The 21319-nt window shown below is 40.0% G+C and overlaps 1 protein-coding gene across 2 annotated transcripts in view; it reads left to right on the forward strand.

Moving 5' to 3' along the window:
• Nucleotides 1-21319, forward strand: part of ZDHHC17 (zinc finger DHHC-type palmitoyltransferase 17) — a 100081-nt gene that overhangs the window by 11745 nt on the left and 67017 nt on the right. For both annotated transcript variants that reach the window (XM_061415572.1, XM_061415573.1), the window contains exons 2-3: nucleotides 14391-14494; nucleotides 17563-17685. In XM_061415572.1, the coding sequence (XP_061271556.1) occupies nucleotides 14391-14494; nucleotides 17563-17685 (227 nt within the window). The remainder of the gene's footprint in view (nucleotides 1-14390; nucleotides 14495-17562; nucleotides 17686-21319) is intronic.

Here is a 21319-nt window from a genome sequence, read left to right on the forward strand (position 1 = left end):
TAATTTACATTTCCCTAGCAGCTAATGGTGCTGACTTTGTTTTCATGTGCTTATTTGCCATCTATATCTTCCTGGGTTAAATATTTCTTTGTATCTGTGTTAGTTTGCTAGAGCCACCATGATAAAACATCACATATGAAATGTCTTAAATAATGGAAATTTATTTTCTCATTTATTTAGTTCTGGAAACAAGGAATCCAAGAACAAGGTTGGCAGGTGTGGTTTCTTCTGAGGTGTCACTCTGCTTAGCAGATGGCAGCCCTCTTGCTGTGTCCTCAGCGTGTCTGTTTCTGGGTGTGTACCTATCTCTGGTGTTGGCATGTCCACATTTTCTCCCTGGAGTAGAAAATACCCATTCCAGTATCCTCCCTGGAGAGTCTCATGGGCAGAGGAGCCTGGCATGCCCATGGGATCATGGACAGAGGAGCCTACAGTCCATGGTGTCACCAAGAGTCGGGTACGACTGAGCGACTGACAGAGGACGCCAGTCACGCTGGACTAGGGCCCACCTTGATGACGTCATTTTAACTTGACCAGTTAGGGCTTCAGCGGATGGATTTGTGGGGGGACACTGCTGCTGCTAAGTCACTTCAGTCGTGTCCGACTCTGTGCGACCCCATAGACGGCAGCCCACCAGGCTCCCCCGTCCCTGGGATTCTCCAGGCAAGAACACTGGAGTGGGTTGCCATTTCCTTCTCCAGTGCATGAAAGTGAAAGTGAAGTCGCTCAGTCGTATCTGACTCTTATGACCCCATGGACTGCAGCCTTCCAGGCTCCTCCATCCATGGGGTTTTCCAGGCAAGAGTACTGGAGTGGGGTGCCATTTCTCCTATATATATTTAAATTTTGATTAATTTCAGTTTATAAATTTTTCCTTTTATGGATTGTGCTTTTGATGTTAAGTTTAAGTTCTCTTTGCCTAGCAGTAGATCCAAGAGGTTTTTTTGTTGTTGTTGTTCAAACAGTTTATGGTTTTACTTGTAACATTTATGTTTAAGTTCAGGATCAATTTTGAGGTTTTTTTTTTTTGTATGAAATGTGAAAATTAAGTTGAACATTCCACCCCCCCCCCCATAAATGTCCAGCTGCTCTAGCACCATTTATTGAAAAGCTTATCATCCCTCCATTGAATCAGGAGAGCATATTTGTATGTTTTCATTTCTGGGTTCTGGATTCTGTTTCATTGATCTATGTATCTGTCTCTCACCCAGTACTACACGGTCTTGATTGCTGGAGCTATGTACAAAGTCTTGAACAGACTGCTTCTTTGTACAATTCCTTTTTTTATTTTTGAAATTATTTTAGCTGTTTTAGTTGCCTTTCCATATAAATTTTGTATATGCACTCAGTTGTGTCCGACTCACTGTGACCCCATAGACTGTAGCCCGCCAGGCTCCTCTGTCCATGGGATTTTCCTGGCAAGAATACCAGAGTGGGTTGCCATTTCCTCCTCCAGGGGATCTTCCCAACTCAGAGACTCCTGTGTCTCCACTTTACCACTGAGCCACCTGGGAAGCCCTGCATATAAGTTTTATTAATAGAATAGTGTTATATATACATACAGAACATCTTGCTGGGATTTTGATAGGACTTGCTTTAAGTTTATCTCTCCGTGTGGGGGAAATTGACATCTTAACCGTTTGTAGTCTTCCAGTCCGTAAATATGGTATGTCTGCCTATTTATTTAGATCTTCTTTGATTTCTTTCATCAATGTTCTGTGTTTTTTAGTATAGAAGTACTGCATATGTTTGTTTATGGTAATTTCTATCCTCTCGTGCCCACTTACGGCATCTCTCCAGCAGTTCTCTATTCATACTTCTACCTCATCAGTTTTTGACTCTACCAGATCATTTCTACTAGCAGTCATTTCTCCCATCCTAAAAAAATCTGAAAACCCAAACTGTGTTTTCCTTTGATTCCTCTTCTTTTCTGCCTACTGCCCTACTTCTTTGCTCTTCTTGTATCAAAACTCCAAAGATTTGCCTGTGCTTGCTGTTCCTCGTTTCTTTCCTTCCATCTTTTCCTTAATCAGTTGTGGTCTGGTGTGTGCCCCTACCCTGTTAAAGTAACAGGAAATCTATATTGCTACATCCAGTGGTTGACTTGGTGACTTTTCAGCAGAATCGATATTCTAGATAATTTTTTTTCAGTTTGCTTCAGGGAAATGCAGATGAAAACAAGATAAAATTTAGTACCCATCAGATTCCTCCAAAATTAACCTGGTCAGTCTAAGTATAGTATAGTCATATGGTAATTCTATTCTTAATTTTTTGAGGAATCTCCATACTATTTTCCATAAGTGACTGTTTCCGTTTACAGTCCCACCAACAGTGTACGAGGGTCTCCTTTTTTCACATCGTCTTTGACATTTATTATGTCTTGTCTTTTTAATAGTAGTCATTCTAAGAGGAAATGTAAAGGGAAGAGTATAAAATATATGAATACTGTGATTACAGACTACCTAAAGATATATAAATATTTGGGCAAATAAAGATTATATAGCACTGTCAAAGGAAATTTACAAAATTAGGTTACATTAAAAACTAACACATTTTAAAAACACATGAAAGTGAAAGAAAGTGAAAGTTGCTCGGTTGTGTCTGACTCTTTGCAACCCCATGGACTATATAGTCTATGAATTCTCAAGGCCAGAACACTGGAGTGGGTAGCCTTTTCCCCTTCTCCAGGGGATCTTCCCATCCCGGGGATTGAACCCAGGTCTCCCACATTGCAGGCGATTCTTTACCAGCTGAGCCAACAAGGAAAGCCCAAGAATACTGGAGTGGGTAGCATATCCCTTCTCCAGCAGATCTTCTTGACCCAGGAATTGAACCAGGGTCTCCTGCATTGTAGGCGGTTTCTTTACCAGCTGAGCTATGAGGAAAGCCCTAAAACAAAACACATACTCGTCAAGGTCATCAAGAATAAGTAAAGTTTGAGAAATTGTCATACCCAAGAACAGCCTAGGGAACTGTGACAACTTTAATGTGACACCCTAGATGGAATCCTGGAACAGAAAAAGGACATTACCTAAAAATTAAGACAATCTGAATACAGTATGAAAAGTGAAAGTGAAGTCGCTCAGTCGTGTCCGACTCTTTGCGACCCCATGGACAGGTTCCTCTGTCCATGAGATTTTCCAGGCAAGAGTGCTGGAGTGGATTGCCATTTCCTTCTCCAGGGGATCTTCCCAACCCAGGGGTCTCCCACATTGCAGGCAGACGCTTTACTGTCTGAGCCACCAGGGAAGCCCTGATATAAATAAAGTATCAGTTCAGTTCACTCAGTCGTGTCTGACTCTTTGCAACGCCATGAATTGCAGCATGCCAGGCCTCCCTGTCCATCACCAGCTCCCGGAGTTCACCCAGACTCAAGTCCATCGAGTCAGTGATGCCATCCAGCCATCTCATCCTCTGTCGTCCCCTTCTCCTCCTGCCCCCAATCCCTCCCAGCATCAGAGTCTTTTCCAATGAGTCAGCTCTTCACATGAGGTGGCCAAAGTACTGGAGTTTCAGCTTTAGCATCATTCCTTCCAAAGAAATCCCAGGGCTGATCTCCTTCAGAATGGACTGGTTGGATCTCCTTGCAGTCCAAGGGACTCTCAAGAGTCTTCTCCAGCACCACAGTTCAAAAGCATCAATTCTTGGGCGCTCAGCCTTCTTCACAGTCCAACCCTCACATCCATACATGACCACAGGAAAAGCCGTAGCCTTGACTAGACAAATCTTTGTTGGCAAAGTAATGTCTCTGCTTTTGAATATGCTATCTAGGTTGGTCATAACTTTCCTTCCAAGGAGTAAGCGTCTTTTAATTTCATGGCTGCAGTCACCCTCTGCAGTGATTTTGGAGCCCAAAAAAATAAAGTCTGACACTGTTTCCACTGTTTCCCCATCTATTCCCCATGAAGTGATGGGACCGGATGCCATGATCTTCGTTTTCTGAATGTTGAGCTTTAAGCCAACTTTTTCACTCTCCACTTTCACTTTCATCAAGAGGCTTTTTAGTTCCTCTTCACTTTCCTCAGTTAATGGTAATGTTGATTGAATTAAAACAATTGTACCATAGTAATGTTAGATGTTAATAATAGTGGAAACTGGGTGTGTGGAATAAATATGGGGACTCTTCATTGGTTTTGTAAATCTTAAACTATCCTAAATAAAAATCCTAAAAATAAAATTATTTATTTTTTTTTAAGAGAGGGAGAAAAATACACATATAGGCATTTGTTTATCAAATGTCTGTGGAAGGGAAAAAATATGCCAGATTTATGTATATTGTTATATACACGTTTATACATATTGATTAATGCTAGAAGGAAATGAAGTGAAAATCAGCTTTTTATAGAAGCTGATAAATATTCTCCTCATGTAAAATCTGTTGGAAGCAAGCAAAGTGAGTTTGAGACAGTGGTGGTTCTGCAGCATAAAGAGAACTTATGCCTCAAGTTGGTCTGTTTTCAAAATGAAAGTCGTTTTATCTTAACCGGGCATCTGGGGCCACAGCGGAGCACAGTATGTAAGAGGCCTCTAACTGAAAAATTGATGTGAGATCTTTCCATTGTACTACCAAATCATTTTTGTCCAGTCTTCCCTTAAAGAGGGTACGTCAAATGGATTAGTGAGAAATTCCATCTTGAGTGGCACTGTTAACTAGATATATTTTAAAAAGAAAGTTATTTTATAATTTTGTGGTGGCTATTACTTTTCTTTATCCTTCATTGCTCACTTGTTTGTATGTTTTATGCTTGTGCTGTCCTTTCATTATTTATTCTTTAGAAAAAAATCCTCATGATATTCCTAGAATTTCGTTCATCACTACCTAGGTTCTAAGAAGGTCTCACATTTGGCTCATCAGTTTTGGTTAGGACTTAAAAATAAGTCAGTTGTGCATAGAGATGTTCTTTCCTTGCTTCTTCTTGTCAGTAACCCTTGGTATTGTTCTATACATTTTATAGAATTAAATTTGAGCAGCTCAAAAGTATATAATTAAGTATAATTAGCTTCTTGGTTCAGAGTTCACCCTGTCACAGTGACACCTGACAGCAGGCGTTTGTGCCGTGTAGCTCGTCAGCGTGCGGTGGCGCCCTGACACGAGCGCGGGGTGGCGCCCTGCTGGTTTTCTAACGCACCCGTGTGTATGAGTTAATGCCCCAAAGGCAGACAGGGAACACACACGCATGCGCTCTAGGAGTTCACTGAATTGATTTTGTGCTCCAGTTCTCTCTCTCTCTCTCTCTCCCTCTTAGTTTGGAAATACATTGATAGTAATTGAGAATTATAGTGTCTTCTCATACCTGTATTTGCCATTGTGTTTTGCCCTCTTTGAATTATCTTCATATTCTTTGCCCATTTTTCAAAGTGTTGTTACTCATGCTTTTCTCAGAGCTTTTTTTTAAACATTAGAACTATTATTACTGATATTCTTATATTTAAATTTTTAATCTGATGGAAGTTATCTAATGTAAAAACTGAGATGGGAATCTTAGAGGAGGAGTCCTTAGGCAGATTGAGGCCTGGTCCTGAGATCTGATTGCCTCTTATCTAGGAATCCTGGAAAGTTGATCTGCAGCTTACCTGGTCTTGCATTGATCACTCAGGAAAGTCCTCGAGCTCTTTTGAATAAGTTATTGCTTGGACCTGGTAAGCAGCAAGCACGTGGTCGTATGTCCAGGATGGGAGCATCCAGAAGGGCACAGAGACGCCCTGAGTACAGGAGGGCACGTGCCCCCCTGTTCACTTGGAGAATGCTGTAGCCATCTCCCTGTGTGTTCTCAGGGAATACGTTGCTGACCTGGGAAGCTTCCCCCTGGGAGCATGCTGCTCTGAATTCTGCTTGGTGTGGCACTGCCTTTTCAGACAAGTTTCAGCATCATCTACCATTAAAGAAACTATATCCTTGGCTGTATTTGTTGGCGTTTTTCTGTCACACACATGACCATTTTGTGTTGGAGCTTGTTGAATTTCTTTTTAAAAAATCCTAAATGGCTGGTTTGTCTGCTTATACCATTTACTCAGTCAGGTATTCTAAGGGATCCCAGGTGGCGCAGTAGTAAAGAATCTGCCTGTCGTTGCAGGAGACACAAGAGACATGGATTTGGTCCCTAGGTTGGGAAGATCCCCTCAAGAAGGAAATAGCAACCCCCTCCAGTATTCTTGCCCAGAAAATTCCATGAACAGAGGAGCCTAATGGGATCACAAAGAGCTGGACATGACTGAGCATGCGTGCACAACCATTTGCTGAATAACATGCCTTTCCCTCTTGATCCCAGTTCTCCTTCTCCTAACTGCCCTGTTACTGCAGCACTCCTAGGTTTTCATTGGCTTGCTTTCTATCTCTTGTAATTACTGATAGGACAAGTCCCTGCCCTTACTGTTCTTTCTGAGCATTCCTGAATTTACTCTGTGCATGTTTGTTCTTTCAGATACACTCTGCCATAGAACCAATTCTGGGAGCACCTTTTCTTATAGAGCACTTATAAAAACATCTGTATTTGGTGGGTGATAAAGTACTGTGCCATAGAGGATTCTTTGGTCAGTGCTGCCTCCCTCTTTGTTTTAAATGAATTTAATAGGAGAAGGCAATGGTAAGCCACTCCAGTACTCTTGCCTAGAAAATCCCATGGATGGAGGGCTGCATTCCATGGGGTCGTTATGAGTCGGTCACAACTGAGCGACTTCTCTTTCACTTTTCACTTTCACGCAATGGAGAAGGAAATGGCAACCCACTCCAGTGTTCTTGCCTGGAGGATCCCAGGGACGGCAGAGCCTGGTGGGCTGCTGTCTATGGGGTCCCATAGAGTCAGACATGACTGAAGCGACTTAGCAGCAGCAGCATTTTTAAAAAATTAACTAGATTGCACACATTTAATTAGTTTGTTAGCTATCCACCCAGGCATGTGGATAAACACATGTTATGGAGTCTGTTGTACAATGTCACGAACCTCCGTCCATAGTTCTTCACGTGTTCTATCAGATCTGATCCCTTGAATCTGTTTGTCACTTCCACTGTATAATCATAAGGGATTTGATTTAGGTGGTATCTGAATGGTCTGGTGGTTTTCCCTACTTTCTTCAATTTAAGTCTGAATTTGGCAATAAGAAGTTCATGATATGAGCCACAGTCAGCTCCTGGTCTTGTTTTTGCTGACTGAATAGAGCTTCTCCATCTTTGGCTGCAAAGAATATAATCAATCTGATTTCGGTGTTGACCATCTGGTGATGTTCATGTGTAGAGTTTTCTCTTGTGTTGTTGAAAGAGGGTGTTTGCTATGACCAGTGCGTTCTCTTGGCAAAGCTCTATTAGCCTTTGCCCTGCTTCATTCTATACTCCAAGGCCAAATTTGCCTGTTACTCCAGGTGTTTCTTGACTTCCTGCTTTTGCCTTCCAGTCCCCTATAATGAAAAGGACATCTTTTTTGGGTGTTACTTCTAGAAGATCTTGTAGGTCTTCATAGAACTGTTCAGTTTCAGCTTCTTCAGCATTACTAGTTGGGGCATAGACTTGGATTGCTGTGATACTGAATGGTTTGCCTTGGAAATGAACAGAGATCATTCTGTCATTTTTGAGATTGCATCCAAATACTGCATTTTGGACTCTTTTGTTGACTGTGAAGAACTGAACATGGAACAACAGACTGGTTCCAGATTGGGAAAGGAGTACATCAAGGCTGTATATTGTCACCATGCTTATTTAACTTATATGCAGAGTACATCATGCAGAATGCCAGGCTGGATGAAGCACAAGCTGGAATCAAGATTGCCAGGAGAAATATCAATAACCTCAGATATGCAGATGACACCACCCTTGTGTCAGAAAGTGAAGAAGAACTAGAGAGCCTCTTTATGAAAGTGAAAGAGGAGAGTGAAAAAGTTGGCTTAAAACTCAACATTCAGAAAACTAAGATCATGGCATCTGGTCCCATCACTTCATGGCAGATCGTGGGGAAACAGTGGAAACAGTGTCAGACATTATTTTTTTGGGCTCCAAAATCACTGCAGATGGTGACTGCAGGCATAGAATTAAAAGATGCTTGCTCCTTGGAAGAAAAGCTGTGACCAACCTAGACAGCATATTAAAAAGCAGAGACATTACTTTGTCAACAAAGGTCCATCTAGTCAAAGCTATGGTTTTTCCAGTAGTCATGTATGGAGGTGAGAGTTGGACTATAAAGAAAGCTGAGCACCAAAGAATTGATGCTTTTGAACTGTGATGTTGGAAAATACTCTTGAGAGTCCCTTGGACAGCAAGGAGATCAAACCAGTCAATCCTAAAGGAAATCAGTCCTGAATATTCATTGGAAGGACTGATGTTGAAGCTGGAACTCCCATACTTTGGCCACCTGATGTGTAGAACTGACTCCTTGGAAAAGACCCTAATCCTGGGAAAGACAGAAGGCAGAAGGAGAAGGGGTGACAGAAGAAGAGATGGTTGGATGGCATCACCGACTCAATGGACATGAGTTTGAGTAAGCTCTGGGAGTTGGTGATGGACAGGGAAGTCTGGCGTGCTGCAGTCCATGGAGTTGCCAAGAGTCGAACATGACTGAGCGACTGAACTAAACTGAACAGATGGAGCCTACTGGGGCTTCCCACGTGGCTCGATGATAAAGAATTCACTTGCCGCTGCAGGATACTCCGGTTCAGTCCCTGGGTCGGGAAGATCCCTTGGAGAAGGAAATGGCAACCCATTCCAGTATTCTTGCCTGGATAATCCCATGGACAGAGAAGCCTGGTGGATTATAATCCATGGGGTTGCAGAGAGTCAGAATCAGCTGAGCATGCACACATGGAGTCCCGTCATCTTGATGTGCAAGCCAGTGTTTGCCTGTGCCTGCATATGAGTTTGGGTTTTATCTTACGGATTTCTCTTAGCAGCAGTGTATGGCAGCTGAGCTCGTCACAGTTCTCATTCCTGTCAGCTATTTCAGCAGCAAGTTTTGGAGATGCTTTCTGTCTTGCCAGTTCTGTTCAGCAATCCTAGGACTATAAAAACCTTTGTCTGTTAATTTAAGACTCTTTTTAGTGTCTGTAATTGCCTTATTCCAATATATAAAATAATTTCATTGTGTGTTACCTTAGAAGGGATCTTGGAGGACTTCTGATCTAGTAGTTTTTCAAGTTTTTTTAAAGCAGCTGAATCTTTTTTTTTTTTTAATTAAAGACATACTATGTAAATTCCCATATATCTAAAAAGAGGCTAAATAATAAAGTGCTTTGTTTAAGAAGGGAGTGAGTTGAGTGGAGCTGAAACCATCATGCTCTTTGGTGCCCTGTTGTCCTTGAGGCACCTCAGAGAAACTTTCAGCTCATCTTACTCATCTTCCTCTTTCTGCTAATAAGGGACCTGAATCCTGCCGTAGTTATTTGCCTTGCTGGGTTGTAGCCTAGATAAGAGAGTGGCAGACTTTCGATTCAGTACTCTCCCAGTCAAGGACTTTTTATGTTATACTGTGCTGCTTCTAACGGAATAACTGTATTCTTAAAAGTTGTGATGACCTACATATGTATTTTGAAGTCAGTATTACTTTCCTTGGCAGAGAAACCAATTAAATTGTCTCTCGGTTTTCATTCAAATCAAGGAAAAATTATAAGATTTTAGTGTTATTAACAATTTGTATGTTGAAAATTTATCAGATGTAAAATAGCAAATTTATAATTAAAAATTAATATCTATACACTTATAGGTGATATTTGTTTACATTAGCATATTATTTTTATTTTATATTTTTAAAGTTTAAAAATCACAGCTGTTGCTCCTAGACCTAGTGATAGTGGTGTTTATCTTGATAGAGAACGTTGTCATGTCAGATTGGCAGGGTACTAGTTCCAGAAATGAATCAGCTTCCAGTGTGATTTAAAATGAGACAAATAATTTAAATTCTATATTATTACTTTTTTTTTTTTTAAGTAAAACAGGTTGGAGAGTTGCTTAAACACCATTTCTTCTACCTTTTTAGTGGGAATAACTCGACCTCTTAAGAATTACTCTAGCCGCCGCTGCTGCTGCTAAGTTGCTTCAGTCGTGTCTGACTCTGTGCGACCCCTTAGACGGCAGCCCACCAGGCTCCCCTGTTGCTGGGATTCTCCAGGCAAGAACACTGGAGTGGGTTGCCATTTTGAAAAGTGAAAGTGAAGTTGCTCAGTCATGTCCGACTCCTGGTGACCCCATTGACTGCAGCCTACCAGGCTCCTCTGTCCATGGGATTTTCCAGGCAACAGTACTGGAGTGGGGTGCCATTGCCTTCTCCAAGAATTACTCTAGGGATATATGTAAAACCATCTTTCAAAAAATCTTATTTCCTTTACTGAATAGTAGGAAATTAAATAAAAATCAGATAATTATGATAAAACAAATACTGGTTACAGGTTTAACTTTTAAATGTTACTGGAAAAAAGTCTGATTTCTAGTATATTGGAATATCCCATTTGGCACTGTCAGTGGGATAAAATGGATAGAAGACAAACTGAGAATACAGTTTGCTGCTGCTGCTGCTAAGTCACTTCAGTCGTGTCCGACTCTGTGCGATCCCATAGATGGCGGCCCACCAGGCTTCCCTGTCCCTGGGATTCTTCAGGCAAGAACACTGGAGTGGGTTGCCATTTCCTTCTCCAATGTGTGAAAGTGAAAAGTGAAAGTGAAGTCTCTCAGTTGTGTCCAACTCTTAGCGACCCCATGGACTGCAGTCCACCAGGCTCCTCCATCCATGGGATTTTCCAGGCAAGAGTACTGGAGTGGGGTGCCATTGCCTTCTCCAGAGAATACAGTTTAATCATATATAATAGCAGGTCTCTGGGATTTTTATAAAAATGAAATTAAAATCACATGAAAGTATTATAGTAGTAAGCCTTAAAAAGACATTTATTTAATGAATATTTGTTATTTGCCTGTAAAAGAACATGTTTGTCCTTAGTAAGAAAAAGAACAGCAGTTTGCCCTAGCAGATTTTCATGTTGACATAGGTTTTAAAGTTATATTATTACTTTTTGGTCCTTATGTTGTGTTTATTTAGGTTTTAGCTTAGCTCTTGCTTCTAATCTTTGCCTCTGCGTCTTATCTACTTTGTCCTTCCACTTTGGTTTGTAAAGGCCTTGAGAGCAAGAGACCATATTGGGTATTTGCATCTTGGTTTGTGATACTGATCCAAGCCACAGTGGTTTGTTGTTGCTCAGTTGCTAAGTTGTGTCCCACTCTTTGTGACCTTAAGTGACTGTAAGCGACACAACTTAGTGACTGAACAGTGAACTGTATAGCATGCCAGGCTCCTCTGTCCTCCACTACCTCCTGGAGTTTGCTCAGGTTCATGTCCATTCAGTTGGTGATGCTATCTAACCCATTTTATCCACTGCCACCCCCTTTTCCTTTTGCCTTCAATCTTTCCAGCTTCAGGGGCTTTTCCAGTGAGTTGGCTCTCCATATCAAGTGGCCAAAGTATTGGAGCTTCAGCTTCACCAACAGTCCTTCCAGTGAGTATTCAGGGTTGATTTCCTTTAGGATTGACTGGTTCTATCTCCTTGCAGTCTAAGTGACTCTCAAAAGTCTTTCCCAGCACCACAGTTTGAAAGCATCAGTTCGGCACTCAGCCTTCTTAGTGGTCCAAGACTCATATCCCTACATGACTCCTGGAAAAACCATAGCTTTGCCTATAGCAACCTCTTGTCGGCAAAGTGGCGTCTCTGCTTTTTAATATGCTGTCTAGGTTTGTCATAGCTTTCCTTCCAGGCAGCAGGCGTCTTTTAATTTCATGGCTGCAATCTCTGTGTGCAGTGATTTTGGAGCCCAAGAAAATAAAATGCTACCAGTTTTCCCCTATCTGTTTGCCATGAAATGATGGGAATGGATGGCTTGATCTTAGATTTTTGCATGTTGAGTTTCAAGCCAGCTTTTTCACACTCTTCTTTCACCATCATCAGGAGGCTCTTTAGTTTCTCTTTGCTTTCTGACATTAGAGTGGTATCATCTGCATATTTGAGATTGTTGATATTTCTCCTGGCAAGTCTTGATTACAGCTTGTGATTCATCTAGCTTGTAATGCATCTTGATGTTCTTGGTTCACATACTGCTGAAGTTTAGCTTGAAGGATTTTGAGCATTAACCTTGCTAGCCTGTGCAATGACTGCAATTGTATGGTAGTTTGAATGTTCTTTGGCATTTCCCTTCCTTGGAATTGGAATGAAAACTGATCTTTTCCAGTCCTGTGGCCACAGCTGGTTTTTCCAAATTTGGTGACCAATTTGAGCACAGCACTTTAACAGCAGAAGCCTGTGGACAGTGTGAGAGAGCCACAGTGGAGCCTGGTACAGAGGAACAGCAGTGAGCAATACTACTAGTAATGTCTATATTTAAAATTTTGATGTTTGGGTAGTCTTTTTTGGGGAGGGGTTTGATTTTTAAAAGATAATTCATTTTGATTTTTAAGATTTTGATTATGGAATTTTTTGAAACCCACTTAAACTTTGCACTGGCCTTACCCTGTCCTGGCTTGTGGGTCCCAGTACATTGTAGAGGGTTTTGTTTATTGCAGGCTTTCGGAACATGTTTTGTTGAATATATTGTTCTATTCTGCTTGTAAACTATGGCCAGGTTTTACTTTTCTTCAGATGTCTTACAGTCCTGTAGAAAAGTCAGATTCAAAAGTTTAAAAAGTTATTTTCCCTATGGTAGGGGAGAATACTATAAAAATATTTAGAAAAAAGGAAGATCAGTGTTACTGATCTGAGAAGTGTCTTTCTCTTGTGCCACTGAATATAGAGTATTGAGAAGTTGAGAACTGGAATTCAGTGGAGAAATTTAATAGAAAAGTTTTAAAAAAATTAAATTGGGTAAGTCATGTATTGGTTAGCTCCACCAATTATTCAGACTGTTGCTTACACCCAGCATTGTGTACCTGCTTCTGTTCACATTTAACCAATTGTACTTTAATGGAGTCCAAGAACAATCTCTCAAAAAAAAATCACTTAATAAACTATATGCAGTATGTATGTTGTGGATCTTGGCTTAAGACTGGTGTCTATCTTCTTTCTTCTGCAGATGTGTATTTGTGATTGTTATGGTTGTGTTTTAATATTGGCGATAGCATTTTCGTAAGCAACTAAGCTTTCTTTGTTGAAAGGTTATATTAAGCAGAATTTATTTTTGTGAAACTTTTAAATTTTTTGTTGTTGAAAATATTCAGCAGTATTGTTGGTAGTCTTCTAAATGTATGGTCCAGACAAATCAATTTTGGAATTTTTCATAAGTTGAATGGCTAAAGTGAGCTGAAGATAATAGCCTTTTTTCCTCCAGTGAACTACCATTAAATTTGTATCACTAAATTTCAGTGGCCAAGAAAAAATGAATTATTCTAAGGATTTAATTCTTTCCAAATATCTTGTTATACTTTATGTTTTCATTTGCATGTGTGTGTACCTATAAGAGAAAAATATCAGAATCATAGAGATTTGAATGGATGATAGTAGAGCCAAACGTGCTCAGTTTTTGTTTTCATGTAGAAGTAATTGCATCTTAGTGCTATATACTGAAGAAATTGACTATGCATGGCAAATTTGGCATTTTAAATGGGAAGTTGCACATAGTATATAGGCTTTAAATGGATATATTGATAATATTCTATAAGGCTGTTTAAATTTTTATTTAAAAATTAGTTTCTTTAAGGGTGTTGACATTTGTAGGATTACTTAAGCGAATTTATAGGTGGTGCAGTGGTAAAGAATCTGCCTGTCAAAGCAGGAGGTGCAGGAGACAAAGGGTTCAATCCCTGGAACAGAAGGATCCCTGGAGTAGGAAATGGCAACCCACTCCAGTATTCTTGCCTGGAAAATCCCATGGAAAGAGGAACCTAATGGTCTACAGTCTATAGGGTCACAAAGAGTCAGACACGACTGAGTAACTAAGCACTCACAGAGTACTCCCATTTTTCTTTATTCACCTAATAGATGCTTAACAAGCTCTCAGTGTGAAGGAATATAAGAAAAGGTGATATCTGAGATTAATAAAATAATGTCCTGGGTTTCTTTTTTAGGACCTTAGTTTTTATTTGGCAGGTGATGAAAGTTTTGATGTAGAACTAGAGGTTGTGCTGGAATAATAGAAAAATTGGTCAGAGAGAATGAGAGTTGATTTGATGAAGAAGTAGAGTTCTGTGGAGCTAAAGATAAATTTCAGTGACTAATTTGTCACTAATTTAAAGTCTTACAGCTGTTTATTTTGAGAGTTTGTGTAAGGGGTATATCTGTTTGAACATGCTTTTTCTCCAAAGAGGATGGACTTTAGCATAAGGTTAATATTTTAAATAATGAACATTCTTCAAACAGCACAGAAGCAATAGTAAAATACTGAAATATTTTCTGTACTTTTCTCATTTCTTCTGTGTAATTTTTTTTTTCTTTAACAGGAAATCAAACCTCAGAGCCATTATAACCATGGATATGGTGAACCCCTGGGACGGAAAACTCATATTGATGACTATAGCACATGGGACATAGTTAAGGCTACACAGTAAGTTTTTTGTTGGAGTTGTCTTTTTCTTTGACATCTGTTTTTACGTCATCAACTGGGTGAGGTCCGGTTGATAAGCCTTTCAAGTAGACTCTTCCAGGGAACCACCCTAAGTAATGACTCCTCTTTGGGAATGAGGCTTTGAAAGAACTCCTTTCCTGTTCTGCTCACTATGATACCAGTACCAGGAATATAACATTCTTTTCAAGGCTGCTGGGAGCAGAGGATGGGACTGTGGTATTTTTAAAAGATTTTTGTTTATTTATTATTTCTAGCCTTGGCAGGTCTTTGTTGCTGGGTGAGGGCTTTCTCTAGTTGCGACAGTGGGGGGTCCTCTCTGGCTGTGACAGTGGGGGGTCCTCTCTGGCTGTGGCAGGTGGGGGTTCCTCTCTGGTTGCGACAGTAGGGGGTCCTCTCTAGCTGTGGCAGGTGGGGGGTTCTCTCTGGTTGTGATAGTGGGGGGTCCTCTCTAGCTGTAACAGGTGGGGGGTCCTCTCTGGCTGTGACAGTGGTGGGTCCTCTCTGGCTGTGAAGTGGGGGGTCCTCTCTGGTTGCGACAGTAGGGGGTCCTCTCTAGCTGTGGCAGGTGGGGGGTTCTCCCTAGCTGTGACAGGTGGGGGGTTCTCCCTAGCTGTGACAGGTGGGGGGGTCCTCTCTGGCTGTGAAGTGGGGGGTCCTCTCTGGTTGCGATAGTGGGGGGTCCTCTCTGGCTGTGGCAGTGGGGGGTCCTCTCTGGCTGGGGTGCTCCGGCTTCTCATCACAGTGGCTCCTCCTGTTGTGGCGCGTGGGCTCTAGAGCCTGCATGAAGCCTTCAGTAGTCGTGGGCCATGGGCGTCGTTGCCCTGTAGCACGTGGAATCTTCCCAGACCAGGGACTGAACCCATGTCCCCTGCATTGGCAGGCCGTTTCTTACCATTGGACCACTGGGGAAATGTGGGAGTGTGGTATTTTAAAATACCACAAAATCCTCTGTTCTTCCTGAAAGTCTTCCTGTTTTTCTTGACCAAAGATACCTTCGGTAGCTGAAAGTCTTGTTAACTTTTTTCCCCCTAGATTCTGAAAAATCTGATGATGTTTAGTTGCTGAGTCGTTTTGGTAGCCCACCAGGCTCCTCTGTCCACAGGATTTTTCAGGCAAAAATACTGAAGTGGGTTGCTATCTCCTTCTCCAGGGGATCTTCCCGACCCAGGGATTGAACCTGCATCCTCTGCATTGCAGGGGCATTCTTTACCAGTGAGAGGAACTTTACGGAAAAGCCCAAAAACGTGGATACTGCCGGTGGTTTCATTCCTTTCACGGAGGCACCCTTTCTGAAGTTCTTAGTCCACTGGCACCCTGCTTTACGCTGCGCACACAGTCAGAACCAAAGCACACCCCGCCAGCTCTCTTCACCAAGCCAGTTGTACTGCTCTACGTGAATTCTTCCTTTTCAAACCTTTCTTCTATTAATATATCCTTTCTCTCCTTTGTCATTAATCTCACTCTCTAATGCATGATTTCCATCAGCAAATATACTCCAGCATCTTTCATCTTAAGAAAAAAAAACACCTTTCTTTATTCCTCAAATACCCTCTAACTATGTGTGCGGTCTATGATTTCTACCTTTTAAAACATTTATTTAAAGTTTGAAATGTTTCAATTCCCCAGGTAAATACAGAGAAGAATATAACTGTCAGATGAAGCAGATGCTAACATTTTGCTGTAATTGGTGCAGGTTGCTCAGCATCCTTTTTCCCTTATCTCCCCAAGGAAACTTCTCTTGAAATTACTATGAATCATCCTCATGAACATTCCTCTGTGCGTGTGTGTGTGTGATTCCTCTGTGCGTGTGTGTGTGTGTCTTCAGTTGCTCAGTCATAGTTTACTTAACTGGGCACATGTAATAAACAGTTTTCTGAAAAAGAACAGAGAACTGAAGGTGCTGCTGTCATCTCTTGTGAATTGTGGAACTCCTGGTCTTTGCTTAGGTTGACTGACTTTGTGCGTGCATGCGTGTGTGTGTGTGTGTGTGTGTGTGTGTGTGTACATACGCAGTACGGAGCCAGTGTAGGTATGCATTAAAGCAGTGAAGACTGCTAAATGTTAGTGAAGTGTACTTTCTTCCTCTGTTAACTGTGATACGCATGTAGCCTCACCATTTGCTGCGAATGGTCCATTACTGTGTCGCCTTTCCCCCAGCCTCAGCCTGGGGTATGCCTTGCCCATTTTGGAGGCCATTCTGATTAATATGGTCGAAGCTCATTTAAAGTTGTTTTTGTGTCGCATATTTCCAAGGATCCAGTATTTTGTTTTGGATAAAGTTGATGGTTTTTGAGCCTCCATGATGGATTCTTGGTGATTTGTTGTATTATTCTTTGCATTTTTGCTTATGCATAAAAATTTCCATGTTCTAGCATTTTGAGAAATGTATATGCAGCCACACAGTGACCTACACAGAAAGAGAGGAAAAGGTTAAGCTCTGTGCGCGCATCTTTCTTCTTTATTAAATTAACTTCTTTTCTTGAGCTCTTCAGTAAACTTTCTCTTATGTCTCATTGACTTAAACTCACAAGACCCTTCCTCACCCACCCTACTTCCCACCTCCACACTTCCTTTTTTACTTGCCTTTAGGAATACCAAAGCTAAATTTCTAAATAAAGTATCTTAAAGTTGTAAGACATCCTTTTCTTTTTTTGATGTTGTTCTAAATCAATGATAAACTCTTTGTTATTGCTTCTTTATGACAATACTTGAACATAATTATATGTGTTTTTAACAAGCTGCCTTGTGTTTTGTGAACTAGTGGTGATACTAGTGAAAACAAACAACTGATAGGTATTTTTATTTATAGTACCCTGCTCTCTCCTACTGGATGAGTTACTGCATTAGAGAAGAGAAATTTAAAATTATAAAATGCGTTAGTAAAAGCTGTTGGAATATTGATATTTCTAAAGTAACACTTTATATTGAGAAAGCCTTTTTAGTTTCCAGGTATCAAAATGGAGCATCAGTTTCTTCTAGAAATGTTATTTTCAGCTTTAAATCTCTTGTCACATAGTAGTAACAATCATGTTTTCCTTCTTTTTAAGATATGGAATATATGAACGCTGCCGAGAATTGGTGGAAGCAGGTTATGATGTAAGGCAACCAGACAAAGAAAATGTTACACTCCTTCATTGGGCTGCCATCAATAACAGAATAGATTTAGTCAAGTAAGTATTCTTTATTTTTAAGTAATTAGTTGTTACTACAAAATTATTGAGAATAATTATAAAATATATAATTTCTAAAATTCATAGCTTTTAAAATGTAATTTCTGTATACTTTTTTTTTTTTCCAAGAAAAAATTGTTTTTAATGTATGTTGAGTGTTTATGTGATGGATATTTTGCTTAGTGCTTTTCCATGTATATTTTAAATCTTAATTCTTGAAATAACCTATGTGAAAAATAACAATTTTTACTACTGTCCTAATGATTTGGAAACTGATGCATAAAGAGGTTAAATATACTACCAAGTGACATTTGGCTGTTAAAGGTTGGCGTCTGAACTTTTAACTCAGGCAGTCTAACCTGTAGCTCACATTCTAAATATGAATTCTATGGCAAGAGGGAAAGGGAAAACAGGAGTTACAAAGATAGTAAGTAATAACCAAACTTCATATCAGCATAAATGAAGAATACCTTATATACTCAGTATACATTATTTTATTACTTTATTTTTCTGCTTATTCAGTAATAAAAGTTAGATAAACAGGAGTCAGAATGATAACAAAATCTTAGTAAATCTGGCTTAATAGTCTCTGGCAATTTGGGCCTAAAATCTTTAGATAGAGACATGAATCTGAAATGAACTACTTGCAGATGTGCCTTTGAAGTACAACATGCAGACTCTAGAGATAAATATGATGTTAATATCAAGTAAAAGAATTTGCCCTTAGAGTACTAAAAAAAGATTAAGCAAGTAATAATTAAAGCATTGAACTCTGTGAATCACTTTCTTCTGGAGAGCATGTTTCCATCTTATTTGCTCTTTTCCCCCTTCTTAAACCTCTGACTTTTCCTCTGCCTGCATGGGGTCTCTTGATGTCTAAATTCTGTTATTGATTGTCAGAAAAAGTTTTTATTTCATCTTCATTTGTGAAGGATATTTTCAGATGGCATAGAAATTTAGATTGGCCATTTTTGTTTTATTTTTGTTGTTGACTTATTGAGAGTATCATTCCACTGTTTTCTGGCTTCTGTTACTATTGATAAATCAGTCTAAGTATTATACTTTTAAAGGCTTTGCTTTTTTTTTTCTTTCTTTTTTTCTGACTGCTTGTAAGTTTTTTTCTTTCTGGTTTTCTGCAATTTCATGATGACATTTCTAAGTGTGCATTTCTTTTATTTACTCTGAGATGGCAAGAAAGTCTTGATTCTGTGGATTGATGTCTTCATCAGCTCTGGAAAATCTCAGCCATTATTTCTTCAAATAGGGCTTCCCAGGTGGCACTAGTGGTAAAGAACCCACTTGCAAGTGCAAGAGGCACAAGAGACACGGGTTCAATCCCTGGGTCGGGAAGATCCTCTGGAGGAGGAAATGGCAACCCACTCCAGTATTCTTGCCTGGAGAATTCCATGGACAGAGAAGCCTGGTGGGCTGCAGTCCATATGGTTGTGAGGAGTTGGGACATGACTGATGTGACTTAGCATGTACGCATTTCTTCAGATACTGCTTCTGCCCCGTTCTCTTTTTGGCTCTTTCTGGAACGCCAATTAAATGTATGTCTGGCCTTTTCATCATATACAGTGTCTCTTACCCTGTCTTCTATGTGCACCATCCTTTTTTCTCTGCTTCGTTCTGAAAACTTCTGACTTACCTTCCAGTTCTTTTGTACCCTATGTGTTGTCTGCTGTTAGATCTATTCAGTGAGTTCCTAATTTTGATTTTTAGTTCTAGAATTTCAATTTTCTTTTAGCTTTATTATTTGATTCTTTTGTTGCTGAAATTTTCCATCTTGTCTTACATACTTAAATATATAGTTATTATATAATCTGTCTGAGAAGACAGCATTGGGAGCATGTGGGTCTGTATCTGTTGTATTATTCTTTTGTGTTCCTGTTTTATCTTTGAATGTATACTAGATATTATGTTTGAAAACTTAGTTGTTGAATAGTTTGAGGCCTAAGGTGAGAAGATACCATTTGTTTTTATTAAGCCCAATTTTAAGGCTTTAGCTTTTCTGGAGCACTCAGGTGGCTGACGACTATGCTAGAGCAAGGTTTAATTCTGGTTCTTAACTGCTCCTACAGTTAAGCTTTTGGGGTCCCAGCCCTTCTTTTGCTTTGTCTGCTGAGGTTGCCTCTGGGCCAACTCTCCTGCTTCAGCAAATTGTCTCTAGGGCAGTTTTAACCTTCTCCTGAATCTTAATCTCCTGATGAAGGTGAATGCTCTTAATCTTCTTAAGTTTTATTTTTAGGAAATATTTCTTGTATTTTGTTGAGCTTTTTAAAGTTTTCTTTAATTGAGTTGGTTCAAATTACCTAGCCTTCTGTAGGCTCTGTATTTCTTTTTAATTACTGTTTTTGATCACAATCAGTTCAGTTTAGTCACTCAGTCGTGTCCGACTCTTTGCAACCCCATGAACTGCAGCACGCCAGGCCTCCCTGTCCATCACCAACTCCCGGAGTCCACCCAAACCCATGTCCATTGAGTCAGTGATGCCATCCAACCATCTCATCCTCTGTCGCCCCCTTCTCCTCCTGCCCTCAATCTTTCCCAGCATCAGGGTCTTTTCAAATGAGTCAGCTCTTTGCATGAGGTGGCCAAAGTATTAGAGTTTTAGCTTCAACATCAGTCCTTCCAGTAAACACCCAAGAATGATCTCCTTTAGGATGGACTGGTTGGATCTCCTTGCAGTCCAAGGGACTCTCAAGAGTCTTCTCCAACACCACAATTCAGAAGCATCAATTCTTCAGCGCTCAGCTTTCTTTATAGTCTAACTCTCACATCCATACATGGCTACTGGAAAAACCATAGCCTTGACTAGACGGACCTTTGTTGGCAAAGTAATGTCTCTGCTTTTTAATACGTTGTCTAGATTGGTCGTAACTTTCTTTCCAAGGAGTAAGCGTGTTTTAATTTCATGGCTGCATCACCATCTGCAGGGATTTTGGAGCCCAGAAAAATAAAGTCAGCCACTGTTTCCACTGTTTCCCATCTTATTTGCCATGAAGTGATGGGACCGGATGCCATGATCTTAGTTAAGCAATTAAAAAAATTAAATAGTACTTAAAGTCTTACAATGAAAACAGCAGCCCCTCCCTACCCTTTAGTTCTATACCCCCGAGGTAACTATTTTCAATACTTTAGATGTTTCTTTCATTACTGTATTTTATATTTTTATGTTGTTACTTTTATGTAGAAAGTTATCTTCTTTACACAAATGATAGCAAATGCTTTTCAGCTTTCTTCATTTAATTTTTGTTTCTTGAAGATTTTTCATATCAGTACAACTAGAGCTACATCATTCTTTTTAAAAAGCTGCATAATATTCAATTGTATGGACTTTATTTAATGGTTTACCTATTGGTGAACATTTAGATTGATTTTAGTGTTTTTACTATTTCATACAGTGTTGTGATTAATACCCTCTTCACATAGCATTTTCTTATGTTTGTGTATATCTGTAGAATTCTTATGAGAAGCAAACTTGGGAGGATGAATTTTATTAAATATTGCCAAATTTTGTGCTGTTTCTTGGCTTATCAGTTATTTTATTTTGACTTTCTGTTTGGGGATAGCCAGATGTCCTAGAACACCTCACTGCTAATACTTCTTCCTCTATCTGCTGTTACAGTTTTAG

The sequence above is a fragment of the Bos javanicus genome, chromosome 5 (genome assembly GCF_032452875.1).
Source record: "Bos javanicus breed banteng chromosome 5, ARS-OSU_banteng_1.0, whole genome shotgun sequence".
NCBI lineage: Eukaryota > Metazoa > Chordata > Mammalia > Artiodactyla > Bovidae > Bos > Bos javanicus.